This window comes from Triturus cristatus, chromosome 12, assembly GCF_964204655.1.
Source record: "Triturus cristatus chromosome 12, aTriCri1.1, whole genome shotgun sequence".
Classification (NCBI taxonomy): Eukaryota; Metazoa; Chordata; class Amphibia; order Caudata; family Salamandridae; genus Triturus; species Triturus cristatus.
In genome coordinates, this window is record NC_140595.1 from 284067616 (window position 1) to 284090978 (window position 23363).

Consider the following 23363-nt stretch of genomic DNA (forward strand, 5'->3'; position numbering starts at 1 on the left):
TGCTCTGGTCTGATATTATTTCTCTCTTTCTCAGTCAGATTCAGAGGAAGAGGAGCCTGCAAAGAAGAAAAACATTCACCAAGTAAGTCCTTTTATAGTATGTTTTTATCTAAGTTTATCTATATAAAATTAATCTTTTAATTATTTCTGAATCTTTGTTTTTGACCCATACCAAAAGAAAGTAATTGTTCACCACATACAATATGAAGGGCATTCATGGGGAATTAATAGCAGCCAACTAGCTACAAAGTATGTAGCCTACTGTACAAAGATTGGGTAGAGAATGTTCTAGATATAATTTGAGTATTTCCTGTTGATGTATTAGGAAACGGAGTGGATGGCTGTCATCTGCATTGTAAAACCTTGCACAGAAGGGTGTTTTGTTTCAACCACTTGCATACTAAAAATTTTAAGAACAAATTATTTGCTTCTTTTGGGGCAAGAGCTAAAGTCTTGAATATAAATTTAGAACTAAAAAGATAACATTCTTTTCAAATTAAAAACTTTTTTCTCCTTTTCTCACAATAGTCCTACTGAAAATGTTGAGGGTGTATTGTTGAATACATATGAACCAGAAACAAGAATTGTAATCTGGGGCCTTTAGTTTGCCCACATAACTGGGGTTTAAATTATACTAACATTAGGTTTTGGGACATCTTGTGTAATGGCATGTCCAAGTACTGCGAAAGACAGGTGTAATCTTTATTTGTAATGAAAACCCATTTCTGGACAAAATGCATTCTCCATTTTAGATGGCTCTGGGATGCCTGTGGACGCAACTACCATCCTGGCTGCTCAAAGAAAGAGGAGTAATGCTACATATTTGGTCAACTGTCTTACAGTGAACTGTACATTCTCTTTATTGACAAATGACTTTTTGCATATATTTTAACAGATAGTCAAATGTGACCAATATGTTTTGACAACATGGGTGTAAATACTTTGTGATTGTCTAATGTATTTCTTATTTGAACAGCAGATTAGCAGAGATGGATCAGGATTGTCAGCTTTGCTTCCACAACCCAAGAACTTGTCTGGAAAAGAGACACAGCGCCAGCTTCTACCATACTCATTCACCAAAAAAGCTGCAGACAAAAACGAAAACCCTATCAAGACTGCTTCCTCATCAAATTCAAATCCAAAACCTGTGTCCAAGTTGGAAATACATACAACTCTCTCACCATCTCTAATCAAAGCTGCGGCTAAGTGTGCCAGCCTTCAGATTACCAAACAGATAACTCAGGAGGAAGAGGACAGTGATGATGAGGTGAAGCATGGCAACTTCTTTTCTTTGTCCGATAATAGTGACTCTCCTGTTGTCCGAACTGAATCATTTACGTACACAGCCCCCATTGTGACCGAGAGTTCATCGCCAGAAACTGTTCATTTGGTAGATAGTTCATCCAATGCCCCTTTGGAGTTCAAGTCAGAAGAGGGTCCAGAAACACCACCACCGCCACCACCACCTGGGTCATCTGATAATTGGGAGGCCAAACCAGGAGTGGACTTCCAAGTAGAGCCTTATAACCAGTACACTGAGTACAGTGGTTCTGGTGCAGTTCCTGCTGCGTCTGAAGCTCCTTACTATCAGGTTTGTGCACTTAATGTATACATATAAATGAAGTGGCTGCATGTTTTTTTAAATGCTACTGTTCTGGCTTGCCTAACAATCAGGAAAATGTTTAGCTGCATGTGAAAAATTCTAAGAGAAACCTTGAAAATCTGGTAGAAGAGCGCACCATATCATTGGGTATAAAGAAGCTCTAAGGCAAGTGATGATTAGCCCTTTTCCTGGAATATAACCACACAAAACCAATTTCTTATATTGCCTCAAAAAGAAATAATCGTTCACTTATTTCTTCTGTTAATGATACTTGATAATATGGTAAGGGGTCTAATTCTGTCGCAGTGGCCTGAATCTGGTGGATTCAGTGGGCAACAGGACGGCCCTGGGAGTGTGCACTTGGATCTGCTTTTTCTGTGCTGTCTGCTTTGCCTTCCAATGTTTACACTTTCATTGTCAAGACCTCCACTATTATTACCTAGACCAACAGTTCAACATACTCCATTGGTTGTAGAGGAAAATTCAGAATTGCCTCTACTCATACTCCTCCATTGAGATAGAACAAAAGCAAAACAAAATTCGTTTTTCAGTCGAGTACCATCTTATCTCAGTGAAAGGGAGAGAGTCCTGTCCTGTGTCCTAGCGTGTTTTAAAAAAAAATCTTTGTTGATGTGTCTGTCCTAGCACTTTTCTCTGTGATAGACTTTCACCCAGTACTGAAACCTCATCTTTGATTTTTTGCAAGCTTGATTATCAAAGCTGTGTTTGCTGTGACTGCAGAAAGTACCTATCCCTGAATGACTGGCCAATCAGGGCTTCCTACGCCTTATTCCCATTTCCAGCATGAGGCAATAATTATGCAGCCAAGTGACCAATCTGGTTCAATGTTGGTCAACCAGTCATTGCAGCAAGACCCCTCTCACTTGCTGTTTTTTGCATTTATATGCAAGAACTTCTGTCTTGCTTTGTATCCCTTCACCCAGATGGCCCACGAAATTGTATATTTTGGTCTTCTTTTAAATGACCATTCTCTTATGGGAGTGTTGTAAGAAAAAGTTTACACTCTTATTAATATTGTTAAAAAGAAAGACATAACATTTTCTGCAGTTTTTTAATGTCACAATCTGAGAGAGCAAATGAATCTTGTAGGGTGCACAGAATAAAAAATACGGGCCTTAAAACCCCGTTAAAGTTGCTTATTGAATTGCTTTCCTGTGATGCACCAGAGTTATCGCCTGTGGTTTACGCAAACATTTTTGAAAACCTATTTATGAGTGGCATCCACACACTTGAGAGATCTAGCTGAAAATGCATGTAGGTTCACCTGTGGACATGTTCCTGTGGGAGAAATCCTGAAAAATCTATCAGTTTTTATAAAAATAAAATGTTCGTGGAAAAGATAACATGGTAGCAACTCAGGATGAAGGCTTCCTACCACCTTTTTGTTGATTGTGATTGGGCTAAATATTTTAACTTGGACACCTTGGTCCTGTAAAAACGAGGAGGCTTTAATTAGATTATTGACCATGGAGCGGATTTATATGGTGGCAGAAAGGGTACCCTATCCACTATCATAAGGACCCTGCTTGACATATGTGTACAGGCGGACCTTTGGTGTAATGGCGGCGAAACTTCACAGTGGTTACACCCCTCCGATGAATAATGATTATCGGAGGCTAACCTTTATGTCTACCCACCAAATTAAGATGGGTGGACTTGGAGGTCAGTTTTCACTGCCTGTCTCCGCAAGGAAAACCCTGGTGGTAAGTGGCAGTAAACCCTGCAAAATGCCCTCCTGGCCATGGGAGATAAATCCCATGACAAGAGGGGCATTTCTCAAATTTTCAAATACAAAATCCCTCTTTGGGTTTTTGTTTTGGAAAATAAATAATTGTAGCCTTGCCGTAGGTCTCCGTCATGTTTGAAGGAGCCGTACGGCAAAGTTACAATGCATTGGTGGGAACTGCGTTTCTCAAACCCTTAAATGCTTCTTTTAGCCTGTTGCTCACTAATTTCTTACTCATTTTATGCTTCCTTTTCCTTTTGCCTTTCCCTATATATTGTATTCTCTTCTGCATTTCTTCATCCTTCTTTTATCTCGTTGTCATTGCTCTCCTATTTCCTTCCCATTATTCTACATTCCATTCTTTCACACTTTCATCTACCTACTTCATTTCACTTCTGTTTTCTCACTGCTCACAAAATTTGTGTTCCATATTGGTGAGCAGTATCACAAGGGTAAGGGGGATGAGAGCCTCTAACTTTAAAGAGCATAATCCATGCTGCTTGGTTTAATGTGCAATGAAAACATTTTAGCAGAACCTCTAACCACAGTGATCATTGGTCTCTTCAGATTGTCAATTAATCTAGCCAAATAGAGATCCCAGTGAACCAAATAATTTTTATCCAATATTTACTCATTCCTGTTTTGGGGAAGTAATCGAAGCTTTAGCTAGTGCTCAGCTGCACGATTATTTAAATCGAACATCCCTGTCAATCTGAGTTCCAACGATAGAGCAACGCAAAGTCAGTGTTAATGTTATTAGGGACAGGAAGGGCGTTTTACCTGATGGACACAGTAAGATTCACAACTCTGTCAACTGAATTTGATTCAAAGGACCACTTCATAGCCCTTGATTCTTTGTTGATCTTGATTCACTTGATCATTTCTTCGGCATTAGTATCAGATATTGGCCATGTCCTTTCTTTCCATCAAAAGCCAGCAAGTGCAGTAGGTTAATTATAGACTACCTCTAAGTTCTTGTTGTGCTGGGCCCCACAGCTGTCAACTCACTTCCTTATTTCTGTTTTAGCCATACATGCTCAATTCAGCTCAGCTGGATGAGAAGCATGGTCCACGATGATAGCAATGCGCTGAGAGTACCCAGACACTGCAAGATCGGGGATTTGGGCGATGATGTAGCGGTGGTATTGGCTCCGTATACTGCTGGCTGAAAGATAATTGGCTCTAGTTGAATGGTCACCTGGATGAAGTCCTGTTTCTTGCCTGAACTGCCCCTTGTCCATGGCAGGGGTAATCTGGGTGTAGTCTCTGCAGAGCTGGTAGGGTGTTAATCTCAGGCTGATGCACTGTCTAAAATTTCACCTGATATTTTTATTTCCTCATTTCCTAAATGTTACCCTCATTGTTTGATTAAAAACAGGATACTCCATCTATAGGTAACTTTTCACACATTCAAAGTATTGTAAGAGATTCTTTCTGAATATGCCTGCAATGTTACCGGGAAAGCTGTAGGATGTCCAAACACATTAGTTAAGTGGTCATATGTCCTGAAGCCATGTAGTAGCCTGGTACCTTCGGCTAGCTAAGTTTAAAACCCCATATTGATCACTGAGTTCTTAAGTTTATCTGCAAACTGATAAGTGACCACTCTTCTCATTATCTCTCTCAATTGATCAGAAGTGCTGAAGGAGGGCACTAACTGGTTGATGCACTCACTCACACAGGTTACACACACATTGGTGAACACCTATTCAAATTCATTTCGCTGCAAGAAGCAACTGGTTTAATGTTCTTCATCTATATTAAATTAACTAAAATGTTTTAGGTTATGTCTGTCCGGTCATACCAGACATGAACAGAAAAAGAACTTTATTACCATTTTATGTCCTTCTCACAACAGTAAGATGGATTTCCTTAGTCAAGCATCTTCAGATTTCTTATAGCCTGTGCACTTCCAAAATTTGGCACACAGGAATGACCATTTTACACCAGTCAACAGCTATTCTCATTATCCACTTCACATCAGTATTAGCCTCGCAGATCAAAATCTGCTATTAGTGATGTTGAATGTAGGGAGGGGACATGGTTCAGAAGAGGAAAGCCTTTATTCGTTCATAATGAGCCCCCACTCCCTCAAAATGGTAATAAATAGCGTATTGTACTCTATGCATCTACCTATAGGATTTATGGTATGCCGTTGTATGTTTATTTGTATAAATATGGTAATTAACCAAAGCCAGGAGGCAAGGATTGAACTTTACACAGTATTGTAAGATCAGTTTGAAGAAGCCTCGTGACTAGTGGAAGAGTTGTTTCCCTTTGTAAAGTAATTAAAACATGCAGTCATTGGGCAGTAACAGTGTTTTTTTAGCCTGTTTCACTGTTTTGTGGGGAAAAAAAATGAATTTTCCCTTTGCACTTTAGTAGTAAGTGTGTGAAAGTACATTTATAAGTATAGTTGCTCTAAAAAATGTGTTACTGAGCCACATTTATTTTCACTGCAGAGGCATAAGTGTGTGTATACAAATATGGTAACTGAAAAGAAACACAGTTTAAAGTTCAGTTATTGTTCTGGCTCCAGCACAACCACTGATGGGGAGTGTGAAGGAGCAATGGAAGAGCGGGTTGCAGCAGAAGTCAATGGGGGACTAAAGCTGGGTGTAGTCTTAAGTGGTGCTGAGGTTATTGCTGTTTGATTTCTGCCTGTTTGTGTACCATTAGCCTTGTGTTTAGTCATTTTTCTTTAGCGCTCTAGTTGTTGGTTTACCTGAAAGAGTCACGCCCAACTCTAACACCCATTTAATGGTTGCAGAGTTGCAGACGGACGCAGCAGGCATGTTAGAGATGCACCAAAGGCAAGCCAACCTGTGCCTGGATCATGGCCAGCACCAATGACTATACATGATTTGCCTCCGAAGGTGAGGCTTTGCTATACCAGAGCAGAATTTGACGCGTTGCGGGGAGATAAATGTAAAGGCACTCCCTTTAATTTGTGGGAAGAACAGAATGGGCTTACCTGTCAAAGTTGCCTGCTAAACATAACATCATATAAACGGGATGCCTTACCTATATCTTACTGGCACAGAAGGGGTGAAGGACTTAATTTCTAAGTCTGAGCTGGGCGAGCCTTATAAGGCTTGCATTGTGAAGGCCTGCATAAAATGGGTATCTGGGGCTTGTTGGAGGAGGATTTCTGGTACATGCTGTTAGTTATGGAGACATGAATAAATAATTCATTGGGGCCTCGTATCACCTTAGCTATGGCTAATGGCTATTCTTTGTTCATCTTGATCGCGAAAATCAAAATGTTGGCGTGGTGGTGGTGATTTATTGCTCTAAGAACACTAAAAAATGCTAGATGGGCTGGGTAAGGTGTAGTCTCTCTTTTTCAATCTAAAGCTATCTAATAATTTCTCTTCTTCTGGAGTTGCTTGCAAAAGTGGTGGCCCGCTACAAATCCAGTATGCTGATGTTACAATCCTGGGGGACTTTCATTTTCATATGGATGGCTCGGAGTGTAAAGGGGCATCTCTGTTGTCCGGAGCATTGGCGGATTTGAATCTCCAACAAACATTTGTAGTCCTACCTGGAGTAAGGCGAAATACATTTGACCTTATTGTTTCTAGCCTGTCTTCTCTTGTTCTAGATAATTCCTATTCCGTAACTTGGTCCGATCACTTTCCACTCCCCTTTTAATTGATTTACCAGTGGCCTTTCTGGAAAAAGATTAGGAAAGACCAAGCGGAGGCCTTTGCCAAACAAATTGAAAAAGCAGGTAATTCTACTAAAATTAAATTTCAGAACGTTTGTTTCCCCGGATTGTACTAAACAACCTACAACGGCTTCTCAAACCCTATGCAACAACCTTTCTAATTATTTTCATGACACAGTTTCCTGTATTTAGTCGAAACTGGTTCCGGATATTGAAGTGTCCGCCCCACTGACTTTTTACTGGTGATACACTAAAAGCAGTAGGTGATGAGTTTTCAAATTGTGAAGAGATCTCCCTTGCAATCTCAGAAGTGACCATTCTGTTGGCCAGATCTGGCTTCCCTCTTGACGCTTGTCTGCCCAGAATTCTCACGTGCAGTACTATTTGAACAGATACATTATGTATTTAATTGCTCTTTTAATACAGGCATCGGAAAAAGCCTTAGTGCTCCCTCTACTAAAAACAACCCAATGCAGATCCTGGATGTTTGAGTAGCTATAGACCCATCTCCCTGATCTGGGGAAAATGTTGCAGAGGCCGGTTAAACTGCTATCCTAATTGATTTATGGATTTTGCACTATACTTCATATGGCTTCAGACAAGACTTCAGTCCGGAGTATGCTCTTCTAAAGGTCACAGAGTTAGTTAAAACCAAGCAATATATCAGGGTGAAAAAACAGTGATATGCTCCTTGATCTCTAGGTGGCCTTCGATATGATCTCCCATGAAATCGTCTTAGTGTGTCTGGAGGAGGCTGGGGTAGATATCACTGGCTTAAGTCTTTTTTTTTTTTTATCTGAGAGGGAGCAAGCTGTCTATCTTTCACCTCAAGCTTCAAATAGCTGCGAATAGTGTCCCTCAGGGATCCGTGTTGAGTCCTACATTGTTTAATATTTATATGGCCCCCATCGGGGAAGGCCATTGAACAATGGGGTTTCAATTTGGTTTCCTACCCAAATGACACCCAGCTGATGCTGTCATTACAACAAATAGATCTTGATGAACCATTTAACCCCCCCTGTCCCCCCACCCCCCCAACCCGAAGTGAGAAATCTGTGCATAAAAATGACAAAGATTTATCTTTTGAACCTCAAATAAGGGCTATTACAGACACCTGTTTAGCGATGCTCGGATCGTTAAAAAATTTTGAATTCACTTCCTGGACACAGCTGGAAAGTATTGGTGCATGCCCTGGCTACTTTTATGTTGGACTACGCAAATGTACTTTCCTTAGAACTTCCAGCTGGGCATTTGAACAAGCTTCAGATAGTACAACATTCTGCAGCCTGATTGATTCTGAACTACCCTAAGAGGCAATCCACTAGAGAGAACCTAAAGCAATTGCACTGCCTTCAGACAAACCAAAAAATCATATGTCATGCCATGTTAATTTCGTTTAGAGTACTTTTCATAATGGGCCTTTGTTTTGGCAGAGAAGATTCAAGATGTACATCCTTCGCTCCTCAAATCAAAGCAAGGATTGCATTCGTAAAGAAAGATCTGGTGGCAGAATTTTCTCCTTTCTGACCGATGTTATGTTATGTTATATTGATTTTGAAATGCGGACAGCTACCCAAAAGGGTTTCCCAGTGCCAGCCTGAAGGAACAGAGGAATAGAAATTACTGATTGAACAGCCACGTCTTTAGGCATTTACGGAAGTTCACATATATTGTTTCATTCCTGAGTGATATGGGGAGAGAATTCCAAAGGGTTGGGCCCAGACAGGCAAATGAGCGACCACCCATCCGTGAGAGTTTAACCCTGGGAACAAGGAATTTCCCCTGAGTAGTAGAACGTAGCAGATGTGGAGGTTGATAAGGATGAACCAAATCTTGCAGATATTTTGGGGCAGTTCCAGACTTGATTTTAAACATGTAGGTCAAGGCTTTAAATGTAACGCGATTAGCGACCTTTAGCCAATGAAGCTCTTGCAAGGAGCCGGAGATGGAAGCAGTTTTGGGGATCTGACAAAGTTATCTGGCAGCAGAATTCTGCACTACCTGTAATTTTCGTATCACTTCCTTGTTGGCCCCTGAGTAGAGGATGTTACCGTATTCCAATCTAGATGTCACAAGTGCTTGGACTATGATCCTTTGGGTGCAGCAGGGTAGCATCCAGATGATTTTTTTCAGCCATTTCAAAATGGTAAAACAGGTGGCTGCCACCTTCACTGCTTGCTGTCTCATTGATAATTGGTCATCAATAATGAATCCCAAATTGCGGACTTGGTGGGTAGGCTGGGGTATGGCACCCATTTCATCGGGCTAGTGCTGGGGGCCCCAAAGATCTTTATTTTTCCCCAAAATCAGGACCTCAGTCTTTTCGACATTAAGTTTAAGTAAATTCGCTTGCATCCAAGATGCAACTTTCCTCAAACCGGCCTGAAGAACTGATGATCCTAACCTCTTCTCAGCAGAAAGGGGGAAGATGATTTGGGTGTCATCCGCATAAGAGAAGAGAGACAACCCGGCCTCCTCAGCAATGGTCGCTAAAGGTCTAATATAGACATTGTATAGTATTAGGCTGAGGATTGAGCCCTGGGGTACCCCATAAGGAGAGGAATAAATTGTGGAACTTACTGCTGAAAGCTCTGAGACTACTTTATCCTGAGCAGGCTTTTAAATGTGGATTGAAAACTCTTTCTGGATGCCTATTTATAATCTTTTATTAGTTTGCCCGCTGGTATGAGCGCCAGGACGCTTCCTAATGGAGCAGCTGTGCTCTTTATAAATGGCTCTTTATTCATTTATCCATTCATTCATGAATTAATCAATGATTGTTTAATGCTTTCGCTGCTCCTGAATGCAATTGCTAATGTCTCTATAAAAAAGGTATAGACGTGCAGGATATAGGACGTCCATGCGTGGTGCTCTTCTAACTTTAAGCTCTTCTCTTGGAAAAGAGTTGAAAAGAATTCTCACTTCTGAGCCTAAATAAAGAATAGAAATTGACCTAGTTAGTTGGGAGGGAAAACCAAATGTTCTCAATATGTGTTATAAATGGGATTCCTGGTTGGCTGAGGTTTGCACCCAGGCCAGGCAGGAACCACCACTCTAGTCAGGGTAAGCTGGATACACACTAAAATATAACCTCTGTTCACCCTCTAGTAGCTTGACACAGAGCAGTCAGGCTTATCTAAAGAGGCAATGTGTAAAGAATTTGTTTAACACTTACACAGTAGCACAATGAATACACGACAAAAAGACTCCACACAGTTTTAAAAAATGAAGAAATTTATCTGAGCAAAATAAGACCAACGTGACAAAAGTCCAATAAGTAGATGTCGAGATAATAATTTTTAAAGATTAAATCAAAAATAGTGCTTAGAAGTCACTAGCGATCAAAAGGTTACTTGAGGTCCCAAGGGACCGGTGCAAATCCAAAGTTTAGGTCGACCGGGATGAAGGAGAGGCTGGCTACAGGACCCACACAGGGCCCGCTGAGAAAGTACCTTGAATGGAGCAAAGTGTCGACGCTTAGGGCTCGGTGCATCGATCTTTTCCACGCAGTTGGGTTGCTGCGTCGTTATCAAGCTTCGCTGAAGTGAAAGCAGTGCGTCGTTATCAAGCAGCGCAGAGCGTAGTCATCGGGCTGCGCAGGCTTTGGAACTGATGTCGTTAAACAGTCTCTGTGTTGGCATCGAAGAGTGATGCATCAGCTCCGACCAGCGCAGTGGTGATGATGCCTCTTATGTAGAAAACAGCTGCAGAACCCACTCTGAGGCCCAGAACATGGAGGGGGTCACCTTAGGCAAGGTGAGACTCGCAGAAGACAGATTCTGATGGATACATCTGCCAGTGGATTCCTCACCTTGTGAATATCCCCTGCGCCAGCATTCCACGGAACTTTTCTTCCCCAGCATTCCACGTCGACGTGGGCGACGTCACAATACATCGGCTCCGCACGCGACTCCGTGCGACGTCATCGGAGCCATAAGAAGCCCACGTCGGCGTGATGACGTCAGTTCCCTTTTTTCCGCGCCGTCGACGCGCAACGGTTTTTTCCCAGTGCTCTCTAGATACTTTGTAGTCTAGTGGTGTATTCTTGTTAAAATCGGTATGTCTTCGACGAGGAAGTCGGGCTTTAAGCCCTGTAGGGAGTGCGGAGGCCTGATGTCCATGACGGATCCGCATCAGAATTGTTTATGGTGTCTCTCCTCTGATCATGATGTGGATGAGTGCGGGTGCTGTAGGAGCATGAATCCTAAAGCACTGAAGGAGAGGAAGACCAAACTCTTCATGAAGAAGATCGGTGAGGAGAAGAGAGGGAGGAAAAAGGAGAAGTCCAGGCGGGAGTCTTCGACTTCGAGGTCGTCGAAGTCGAAGAAGCACCATAAGAAGAGGAAGCATTCTTCTCGGCGTCGGTCCTCGAAGTCTAAGAGGTCGAGGTCGGCTTCGCCTCGTCGACGTCAGAGCAAGGTCTTGTCTCCTTCGCCTTCTCCGGATAAGTCTTCGAAGTCTCCCTCTCCGAAGCGGACTCTGGCTCGTTCCCCGACGCCGTCGCCGGCGCCGTCCAAGGCTTCGACTCCGGGTCGGGTGGAATCTGATGTGGAGCAGGAGCAGGAAGAGTCTGTCCCGGTGCCTGATGACTCCGCTGTTCCGGTGGAGGATTCGGAGGAGCCGACGCCGGTGGCTCCACAGGAGGATACAGGGGCAGTTCCTTATCCCCAATTCCCGGCTCCAGGTACGGATCCTTCGGGATTTCTGAATGCCATGTATGGCATTTTTCAGAGAGCATCCTTCCCATCCGGAGCACCAGCAGGTCCCGTGGGTCCGATGGCGTTTTCTCTGGGAGTGCCGCAGCAATACGCTCAGGCTCCTTTTCTGCCTTTTATGCCGATGGCGCCTTCTTGGCAGTTTCCGGCGCCGGTTGGGAATCCGGCTCGACCTCGGATGGATGGTCAATCTTCGGAGCCTTCTTTGACGCCGAGGCCGGCTCCATCGACGCCGCATCCGGCGCCGTCGACTCCACCTGTAGCGCCTCCGACGCCGATGCCTTTGGCTCCACCGACGCCGCGTACGACGTCGACGACGCCGGCTCCCCGGATTCGATCGAGGCGTGAGGCCCAAAGGGTTTTGGAGGAGGAAAGATTTCGTGCTGAGGTGGAAGAAGGTGAGGTCGACTCCTCTTCGGATGAGTTTGGAGGTATAGAGGTAGCAAGTGGTTTGGATACCACCCCGGAGTGGGAGCATGCTTCTTCAAGGTCTTCTCCACCGCAGGAATTGGCGCCCTACCATGTTGTGATCAAGAAGGCCGCGGAGTTGTTAGATCTGCAGCTGCCCTCTGTGGAGTACAAGTCCAATCTGCTCACAGAGGTGTTGCACTCCCCGACGTCGGCTTCGGAGCCTTTGCTACCTTTCAATGAGGCTCTCTTGGAACCAGTGTTGGAGGTGTGGAAGAAGCCTCTATCAGCTCCAGCAGTTTGCAGGCAGGTGGCAAGGAGATACAGGGTTGCGCCAGGAGACCCGGATTTTTTATCCGCGCATCCTTCTCCGGAGAGCCTAGTGGTGCAGGCTTCATGTTCTAAACATGCTTCGGGTGCTTTCCCCCAATCTCCTGCTGATAGGGAGTCAAAGAAAGTTGATCAGGCGGCCAAAAAGTCTTTCTCCTCAGGAAGTATGGCGTTGAAGTCATCAAATGCTACGTGCTTGCTGGGGCGTTATGTTCATGCCCTGATGGACTCTATAAAAACTCTGGCCCCTAAGTTACCTGAGGGGGATAAGTCGTCCTTCATGGAGGTTGTGGCGGACACTCAGGCAGCTGCCAGGCAGGTGATCCAGTCTGGGCTGGATACGGCGGACTCTGTGGCGAGGATTATGGGGTCGTCCATTGCCGCAAGGAGACAAGCTTGGCTCCGTTCCTCAGGGTTTTCTGCAGATGTCCAGGCCACGCTGGTGGATCTGCCCTTTGATGGACAAAAGTTGTTTGGGGAGAAGGCAGATTCTGCTCTTCAACGTTTTAAGGACAGTAGGTTAACGGCGAAGTCCTTGGGTCTGCAGGTTCCTGTGAGAGGTTCAACTTTCCGTAAGGCTAGGGGATTCGGAAGGTCATCCTTTCGCTCCTTCCGACAGCCTCAACAACAGCAGCAACAACAGCAGCAAAATCCCCTCTACCGTTCCTATAGAGGGAAGCAAAGGGGTCGGAGAGGTTCTGGTCGTAACCCCTCTTCTTCCTCCTCCTCCTCTGCTCCAAATGAGGCTTCAGGGAAGCAGCCCTAGATCCCCCATCCCGGATCATGTAAGACCTGTGGGGGGTCGGGTGTCCTACTTTCTGCGGGGTTGGAAATCTGTTACAACCGACCTTTGGGTTTTGAACCTCGTAGAGACTGGGTACGCCCTTCCCTTTCGGGAGTTTCCTCCTCCTTACCCTCCTTGCCAAGGTTATTGCTCGGAGGACCACCTGCTTCTCCTGCAGAAAGAAGTTCAAGCTTTGTTTCAGAAGGGCGCAATAGAGGTGGTTCCGGAGCAGGAAAGGGGTCAGGGATGCTACTCCCGGTATTTCCTGATCCCCAAGAAGGACGGCAGATTGCGTCCGATTCTGGACCTCAGAATCTTGAATTTTTACCTGAAACAGGAGAAGTTCAAGATGCTGACCCTTGCGCAGGTTCTTCAAGCGTTGCAGCAAGGAGACTGGATGGTGTCGCTCGACTTGCAGGACGCGTACTTCCATGTCCCAATCCTGAAGTCGCACAGGAAGTATCTCCGTTTTACGGTTGGGTCGCAGCATTATCAGTTTGCGGTCCTCCCGTTTGGTCTTACTACTGCACCTCGAGTCTTCACAAAGGTGATGGCAGTGGTGGCTGCTCATCTCAGGAGGTCGGGGATTCCGGTTTTCCCCTACCTGGACGACTGGCTTCTGAAGGCAGAGTCCCCAGAGATGGTGCAGCGTCATCTGCAGGTGACAACTCAGCTGTTATTCGACTTGGGTTTTTCGATCAATGTGCCCAAGTCTCACCTGGTGCCCTCTCAACGCAACCTGTTTATAGGGGCAGTACTGGACACTACTGTGTGTCGAGCATTCCCTCCTCCTCAAAGGATTCTCGACATTCAGGAGATGGTCCCTTTATTCCACAGTGGAGCGGTTGTTCCAGTTCTGAAGGTCCTTCGCCTGCTCGGTCTATTCGCTTCCTGCATTCTGTTGGTCAACCATGCACGCTGGCACATGAGGGCGCTCCAGTGGTGCCTCCGCAAGCAGTGGTATCAGCACAACGGGGATCTCGGGGAGTCGATCAAGGTCTCCGGAGAAGCTGCAGCGGATCTGTCTTGGTGGAGCGTGGAGGGCAATCTGTCCCAAGGAAAGCCTTTCCATCTACCTCCATCGGTGGCCACAGTGATAACGGATGCCTCCACCCTAGGGTGGGGGGCTCATCTGGGGGATCTGGAGATCAAGGGTCTTTGGTCTCCAGAGGAGAGGTTGTTTCATATCAACCTTCTGGAATTGCGTGCGATTCGTTTGGCACTCAAGGCCTTTCTCCCTTCCCTTCGCGGTCAGTCAGTTCAAGTCCTGACGGACAACACGACCGCGATGTGGTATATAAACAAACAGGGAGGGGTAGGGTCTCTTTGTCTCTGCAGAGAGGCCCTGCGGCTGTGGTCCTGGGCTCAGGACCATCGGATTTGTCTGATGGCAAATCATCTGGCCGGGGTGCTGAACGTGCGTGCGGACAGTCTCAGTCGGCAGTTCTCCGCCGACCACGAGTGGAGGCTCCATCCGGAGGTGGTTCGTCACGTCTTTCGGACGTGGGGGACTCCTTGGGTGGACCTGTTTGCCACCCGAGAGAACGCGCACTGCCCGTCATTCTGCAGTCTCCAGTATCCGATGCAGGGGGCGTTGGGGGACGCGTTTCAGTTGAGTTGGAGCTCACGACTCCTTTACGCGTTTCCTCCCATACCCTTGATTCCTCGGGTTCTGAGGAAGATTCGCCAAGACCGGGCCCAAGTCATATTGGTCGCCCCGGACTGGCCAAGGAGGGTGTGGTACACAGATCTTCTCCACCTCTCCTCGTGCCCTCCGCTCCGTCTCCCTCTGAGGGCAGACCTCCTCTCGCAGTCGGAGGGGCAGGTTCTACACCCCCACCTCCAGAGCTTACACCTTCATGCCTGGAGATTGAACGGGGCAACCTGAGTTCCTTCTCTCTCCCACCTGATGTGGTGGACGTTATTTTATCGGCCAGGCGACACTCCACCAAGTCCATATACTCCTACAGGTGGTCTAAGTTTGTAAAGTGGTGTGGAGAGAGGTCCATTGACCCTTTAAAGGCTCATCTTTCTGATGTGCTTCAGTTTGCTCTTTCCTTGGCTCAGCAGGGCTGTGCGGTGGCCACGGTTAAGGGCTACCTTTCGGCCTTATCGGCATTTCTGTGCCTTCCAGATCAACCTTCGTTATTTAAATCTCCGGTTGTTCTGAGGTTCATCAAGGGCCTTACAAACATGTTTCCTCCCACTCCATTTGTAATGCCTCAGTGGGACCTTAATCTTGTCTTAACCTTTTTAATGGGGTCCCCATTTGAGCCTCTTCATAATTGTCCTTTGAGGCTGTTGTCCTTTAAGGTGGTCTTTCTTGTAGCCATAACCTCGGCAAGGAGGGTAAGTGAGCTTCAAGCTCTTAGTTCCAAACCTCCTTTTCTTACCTTACATGCTGAAAGGATGGTTCTCAGGACCAGGGCTGCTTTCCTGCCAAAAGTTGTTACTCCTTTCCATTTGGGGCAGTCTATTACCCTCCCTGTTTTTTATCCACCCCCTCATCCTTCCAAAGAAGAAGAAAGACTCCATCGCCTTGACCCGAAGAGGGCTATGAGTTTTTATTTGGACAGGACCAAGGACTTTCGTGTTGATGACCAGCTTTTTATTGGCTACGTTGGTCGTTCTAAAGGTAGAGCGGTGCACAAGCGCACGCTGTCAAGGTGGATTATACTGACCATCAAGATCTGCTACGCCTTGGCTGGTAAGACTCCTCCTGAGGGTATTCGTGCTCACTCTACTAGAGCTAAGTCTTCAACATCTGCTCTGGCCCGGGGTGTTCCTGTGGCAGATATTTGTAAGGCCGCGACTTGGGCCTCCCTCCATACTTTCGCAAAGCATTATTGCTTGGACTCTGAGATGAGGAGGGAGGGCCTCTTCGCGCGCTCTGTCTTGCAAGACTTTCTGGTATAGGAAGGTGGACACCCTCCTCCGGGAGTTGGGACTGCTGTGGGAATCTATTCACAAGGTGAGGAATCCACTGGCAGATGTATCCATCAGAAGAACAAGTTACTTACCTTCGGTAACGCTTTTTCTGGTGGATACAGTATCTGCCTGTGGATTCCTCACCAACCCACCCGCCTCCCCGTTGTCCACCTTTTGTATACCATGAAATTGGTCTTGTTTGAAATGCTTATATTTTCTCTTGTACATTTGTAGGTAATGCTTGTTTGATTAGCATTCCTTTGTTTTGTATGCTATGTATATGTATTGGTTTTTCTATATACTGTGTATACTTGGGATGGTCGTTGGTTCACCTGTTCGCCTCGAAGGCACGGAAAAAATGGGTGGAACTGACGTCATCACGCCGACGTGGGCTTCTTATGGCTCCGATGACGTCGCACGGAGTCGCGTGCGGAGCCGATGTATTGTGACGTCGCCCACGTCGACGTGGAATGCTGGGGAAGAAAAGTTCCGTGGAATGCTGGCGCAGGGGATATTCACAAGGTGAGGAATCCACAGGCAGATACTGTATCCACCAGAAAAAGCGTTACCGAAGGTAAGTAACTTGTTCGTCCGGCAGAGTCCAGCAGCGCTAGCAGAATTGCAGGAAGTCTTTTGTATCCCTGAGACTTCAGAAATCAGGAGGCAAGCCAGCAAGCCCTTGGAGATTACTCTGAGGGAAGGCAGAGTCCAGCTCTCCTTGAGCAGAGTCAGGGAGCAGCAGGCCAATAAGCAGAAAAGCAGTCCAGTTGAGTCCTTTAAGCAGCACAGCAGTCCTTCAGAGGTTCAGTTCAAGGTCCAGAAGTGTCTGATTTGAGGGGCTCAGAGACCCAGTACTTATACCCAAAAGTGCCTTTGATGTACGGGGTGACTTCAAAGTAGCTCTCTGAAGTGCACAAGGATCCCTTTCAACCCAGTCCTGTCTGCCAGGCTATCTGTGGGGTGGCGGGGTAAATCGGTGCTTTGTGTGTGGACAGGACCCTACCTATTGAAGTGTCATCCCCTCCCATTTCTCCCTGCTCAGGAAGATCCATCAGAGTGCAAATGAACGCAGGTGAGCTCTCAGAATGCAGATGAGCCTCACTTTCCTGTGTTTGTGGCTGTATAGCGGTAATGCACAAAGTGTAGCTGTCACCCACCCGAGACGTGTACGGGAGACAGGCTGTGAGGCACACAGACCGGTAAGGGCAGGGAAATGTCCACTTTCTAAAAGTGGTATTTGTAAAATAGTAATGTTAAATACCATTACTGCTGAAGTTGGATTTATCATTACCATTGCAAACATATGAAACATGAAAAGGCTACTCCTCTCTGATCAGAATTATAGCTTAAAATTGTATTAAGGAATTGCCAGTGCTATCCAAGAGAGGAGTAGGCCTCACAATAGGGAAAAGTGAAATTGGCTGTTTGTCACTACCAGGACATGCCAAACAGAAGGGTACATGTCATAATCTATACTTAGATAGCACCCTTCCCTTCGGGTTACTTGGGGCCTACTGTAGGGGTGACTTATATGTAATAAAAAGGGAGTTTAAGGCTCGGCAAGCACTTTTAAATGCCAAGTCGAAGTGGCAGTAAACCGTACACACAGGCACTGCAGTGGTAGGCCTGAAGCAGGCTTGAAAGGCTGCTCCTGCAGGTAGCACAATCCGTGCTGCAGCCCACTAGTAGCAGTTGAACTCAAAGCCCTGGGTATATGGTATACCACTTTACAAGCGACTTACCAGTACAACAAATATGCGAATCCGGTATACACCAATGTCATCACGTTTAGGGAAGAAGCACATGCACTTTAGCACTGATTAGCAGTGGTAAAGCCCTCAGAATCTTAAAGCCAACATAAAGAATTCAGCAAAAAGAGGAGGCGGAGGAAGGCAAAACGTTTAGGGTGACCCTCTAGAGAGGGCCATTTTCCTACAAGATGTACAAAAACTGTTCCATCTCACTAGGTCAGAGGCTTTTTCTGCATCTAAAATCATTACTAAAACAGGTTTTGATGTTGTGCTGTAGAGTCTAAAGCCTCCTGAAAGTATATTAGATTTGTTTTTAGTTTTCGTCTTGTTGTAAAGCCTTGTTGGTCTTGATGTAGTAGCTCTTGCTAATTTTAACAATTCTACTGGTCAACATTTTTGCTACGAGTTTGTAATCCATACTTAATAATGAAGTTGAACAATAAGAATTTGGTGCTTCGGAGTGTTTGGTTGGTTTTAAAAAACGTACTATTGTTGCAGTGTCAAATGAATGCTGAATGCTTTCCCCCTCCTAAGATACTATTCGATTATTCCGTGATATATTTTGAGAGGTGGCTTGCAAATTTCTCAAGGTTCATTTGGTGGGCTATTGAACAAACCGATATCCCACCCGGAGCCAACATGGCTCCTTTGGAAGGTCAGAGGTGGGGGACCACTGGTACACCAAATGACAGTGCACCCACTGTTATGGGTGGGAAGAGAAATTGACCCTTTTCTTTATGCAACCCTCATCCACTTTAATAGTGGCATGCTTCATCATCGGGTTCAACCTAACTTCTAATGGTCAGGGTGGGCTCGACCATATTCCAGGGAGCACTTATGAAGATAGGGTGTAAGGGGGTGTAACTTTTTAAAGATAAAATTCCTCCCCACTCTAAAAGTATCCTTTAATTAGAAGAGTGGGAGGGAAGATACAAATATGTCTATGTAGTGCTATAAGGATGTGATGGTCCTATGACCCTAGAACACAGGGTGTCAAACTAATTCTATTTCTGAACAATGCCCAAAGTAAAATATGCTGCCTGTTATTACGTCTCCCACAATACACGTCCCCTTCACAAATCCGGTTAGAATTTGGGCTTAACAAGCAAGGTCTAACACAGCAAAGCGCCCTTCTCAAGTACTTGTCATCCGTTAGAATAGGCCCTCCGGATACTCTAAAAGCATTAATCTGGAAGGAGATTCAGGATAACAGTCAAACAAATTGCTGGACCAAGGCGAGACGTGAGGCTTTAGAGGCGCTGGCCTCAGAACAGGTGTGGGAAGCATGCTTACAACATTACAATTTTAATCTTGCAGTGAACAAACGAGTATTATCCTGGGCGCAAGATAAGGAACACTAACACTTTCGTAGACCCTCGTGGCTATAAATACATACAAATCTCCAACGCCACAGAGCTATCTCTTCTAAACCATCAAAGGATTTTATAAATGTAGATTTTTATGTTTAAGGCATGACCTGTTACCACCAAAAGATGCAGTACCACCATGTGTCCCAGAACCAACTTCACCGTCATGCAGGCTGTGTCAGGGGTCCGTTGAAATCCGTCTTGCACATATTATGCATATGCCCTACTTTGCAACCGGCGCGCAAAAAGCTTTTACGCAATCTCTTTAATGCTAACGGAGCAAAAACGTGCCGCCAAACATTGCTGTTCCTCTTGGAAAGTCGGAGGCCGCAAGCAATATCATGCCTGGTAAAATTTACTACCATTGTGGAACAACAATACAGTGGTCACACAATCAAATAGAGGAACACTGTATTAAGGCTTTTCACCTTTTCATCAGTACTTTCAATGCACCAGCACCTAACTGTGTAAGGAGACTTAATGAAGAGTCCTTTAGCGAATAGCAACCAAATTGCACTCTTTCATTGTTTTACTCTGTTAAAATGCAACCTTTTTTCTTCAGTTTTATCTACTGTGCATTAGCTTTTTATGTAGCATTAAGGTCAATTATCGAAGAGCTCCCGCATTAGCACGCTAACTAGTGTAAACGTGAATTAATCAAGACTTTTACTGGTGACCTTATGTTTTAGTATTATTCTTTTAACTGATTGTGTTCTTATATCATGTAAAGGTTTTAATGAGCTAAATCGCGATTAATGAACTTAATTTAAGCTTATCTAGAAAGGACTCTGACCTAAATCTACATTTTGTTTTGTAACCTTACTTTTGTTATAATGATAAACCTTTATTTCTTGGATTTCCCTTCCTTCCTTGTTTTTTTTTAATTTTTATTATTGGATGGCAAGTGTACTGTTAATTCATTCTTTTATACTTTTTGCTCAGCCATCCATGCCAGGTATTCTCCTGTGAATCAACTTTCTTCATATTTAGCCTGCACGTCTGTATTACTGTGGTGCTGTGCTTCTTCATAGAAATAGTTCTTCAAATCCTCTTTGACTTGATCACATTTTTGTATATTCTCAGATTTATTACTATCTGTTACTCACTATTGTGCATAGTACAGTTTTGATTTAAGTTTTTCAACAAACACTTTTGTTTCCTTTTTGTTAATACTCTCTCTTAATGTCACTTTGAATGCATCTTAAACTGTTGCTAATTCCGTAGTCCCTATGTTTCTATCAAAGAATTCCTTTATAAAGTGTGATAATCTTATATCTTATCTTCTAATAGTATCCTATTAAACACCCATTTTCTTACTTGTCTAGTTTTGGATGATATCCTGAATTTAACATCTGTTGCCGGGTGCCCCGGAAATACATCTGGGGCACTTAATAAATTACTATTTTGTAGAGGTGTCGAAAAAAGAATGAAACCTAATCTTGCGGCTATTTTATATTTTGAGGGGAAACAGAAATACCCTTTTGATTTTTTTTAATAATTTTTTTTATCGGGGTTACTCTTTATCAAAGGATCATACAAATCGACAACTGGTAAAAAAAAATTCTAAATACGTTGGCTGTGTAAATTGTGTTCTGTTTACAATTTGGATTACGTAATTTTGAAATTTGAATAAAATGAAAACCTCCCCTGCTAATATTGGGTTATTTACTGGCGCTAATGAAAGTAAGACAGTCTCATAAAAAAGATTGTCTACAATGGCGAAATACGTATTACCAATTTCATACAGTCTATCCATAGTTATCAATATCTGTCTCATATGTTATGTATATTTATTTCTCTTTTTAGGTCAAAGCCTACCAGATAGCACAGCTGTCTGGTTTGCTAACAACTTCTTGGAGACATTCTAAAAGCTTCCCTGGCAATGTATTCCGCCCATTGCTTGCCATTGGGTTTGTAACTCAAATTTGCTTGCTTTCTAGCTTTATTTGGTCTAAGCTGTCCAGCTTGAGTTCAACCCTCCCATGGAGCATAGCCTATATACGGTATTTCCTCTACGAGTGCTCGTTTCCTGTAAACAGGCCTTGAAATCTTGTTCTTAACTTGTCACATTTGATGTGCATTCAAAGACAGAGGTCATATGTCAGGCTCTGTCTTCTAAGGCAGCTAGATATATACTTTCCTTACTTTGACTTCAAAGTGAGAAGATTTATGTGACAATCTTACTGTGAATGCAAAGGTTTGTTTTCTAGCACACAACTAAACGTAAATGTCTGTCATTGAACTGGAAATATTTCACAATATATCAGAATTGGGAAAGCAAAAATGAAGCACATTTTTTTTGTACTTCTGAAGTGTGGTGGGAACAACTATTTTAATATGAACAAAATAAATCAATACACTAGTTGATGACATTTCCACACATCGTTTGTGCGCTGTATACTTTTATCACTAAAACTGTATGTCTGTACAAATGTAATGGTCATTGCAATTAAAAATGTGTTGTCTGTAACTGCACCATGCATTCTCCACACTATGCCACTCCATTCTACACAGCTCCACTCTACAACCCCTACTCCACTCTATGTGGAGGAAAGAACACAGTCTGTCAGTTTAGGAGACTTCAGGTCAGAATCGTCCTGCCTGCCTTGTGGAGTTCCACAAGGTTCCTCTATACGTTCCTCCCCTTGTTAAATATTTATGTGGCCCCTCTGATGAGCTTAATCAGATCCTTTTGGATTTTTTACACTTTCGTATGCGGACGACACTCAGATTGTTGTTCCTGTAACTAACAATATCTCGGAAGTAGCTATGTTTTTTTTAAAAATCATTAGAGCTGTAGTTCAATGGATGGGGAGCCATTGTTTGAAACTGAATGCAGCTAAGACCGAGATTCTTCTCTTTGGATCAGATTCTTCTTTTTAGAATCAATCCTGGTGGCCTGCGGAATTGGGCACTGTTCTTAGCCTAGTGGCTAAATCTAAAAATCTCGGAACGATTTTTTATAATAAATTGTCGTTTAGAGATCATGCCAATCATTTTACATCATCCTGGTTTTACACACTTAAAATTCTGCAGAAAATTCTCCCTTTCTTACCAATAGATCAACAGAAAACAGTAATCTCCTCCTTAGTTCTATCACAATTGGACTATTGCAATGCCCTTTTGGTAGGTGCAGAGCAGGGCATTGTAACTTAGAGTTTTGACTAACATCAAAAAAATCTGAGTCCGTGACCAAAGCTAGAAATGAATTTAATTGGTTGCCCGTTAAAAAAAGAATAGCTTTTAAAGCTTTATGTATTGCACATAAAGCGGTGGATTCTCAGGTCCCCAAACGTCTTAGAAAAAAACTGACCTGGTATACTCCCAACAGAACTTTGCAGTCTACGAACTCCATGACTTTGTCAGTTAACCACTTTAATAAAGTTAATTGGGCAGGGAGAAGCTTTGCACTTTTTACATCTCGTCTTTGGAATTCAATGCCTATCCTTTTGAGAAATTGCTGTAATCTTTTGGCTTTTAGAAAGCTTTTTAAAACCTGGCTTTAATCTTCCATTATAATTCCTAGACCTAGTTTTACCTTTATTTGCAAGCAGTGCCTAAACACCTTTGGGCATACGCCGCACTTTATAAATTAAAATCAAAATCAAACAAATCATGTCCCTCTGCTCTATGACAAGCCACTCCATTCTACTCAACTCTACCACACTCCAGTCAACTCTGACACGCCACTCTATTATATGCCACTCCACTCTATGCAGCTATACGTCACGCCAATCTATGCCACTCCATTCTCCGCCACCTCACTCTACGCTCCTCCATCCTATGCCACTCTATGATACACGACACTCTACGCCACTCTACAACACTCCTCCTCCACTCTATTCCACTCCATTCTTCGACACTCTACTTAAAGCCACTGCACGTTGACACTTTACTACACTTCAAACTACGCCACTCAACTCCTCTTCACTCTTTGACACTTCACTCCACTCTACTACTCTCTACGACACAACACTCTACGACACAACATTGCAACACTGCACTCTACAACACGACACTCTATGCCACTACAATACACTCTACTCCACTCTTCGACACT

General features: G+C 44.1%; 1 protein-coding gene across 2 annotated transcripts in view; it reads left to right on the plus strand.

Moving 5' to 3' along the window:
• PRCC (proline rich mitotic checkpoint control factor) overlaps positions 1 to 23363 on the plus strand; it is a 147024-nt gene that overhangs the window by 33590 nt on the left and 90071 nt on the right. The window contains exons 2-3 of one of the 2 annotated variants that reach the window (XM_085637337.1): positions 35 to 82; positions 977 to 1591. In XM_085637337.1, coding sequence (XP_085493463.1) covers positions 35 to 82; positions 977 to 1591 — 663 coding nt within the window. The remainder of the gene's footprint in view (positions 1 to 34; positions 83 to 976; positions 1592 to 23363) is intronic. The other variant, XM_085637338.1, reaches the window with a different exon arrangement.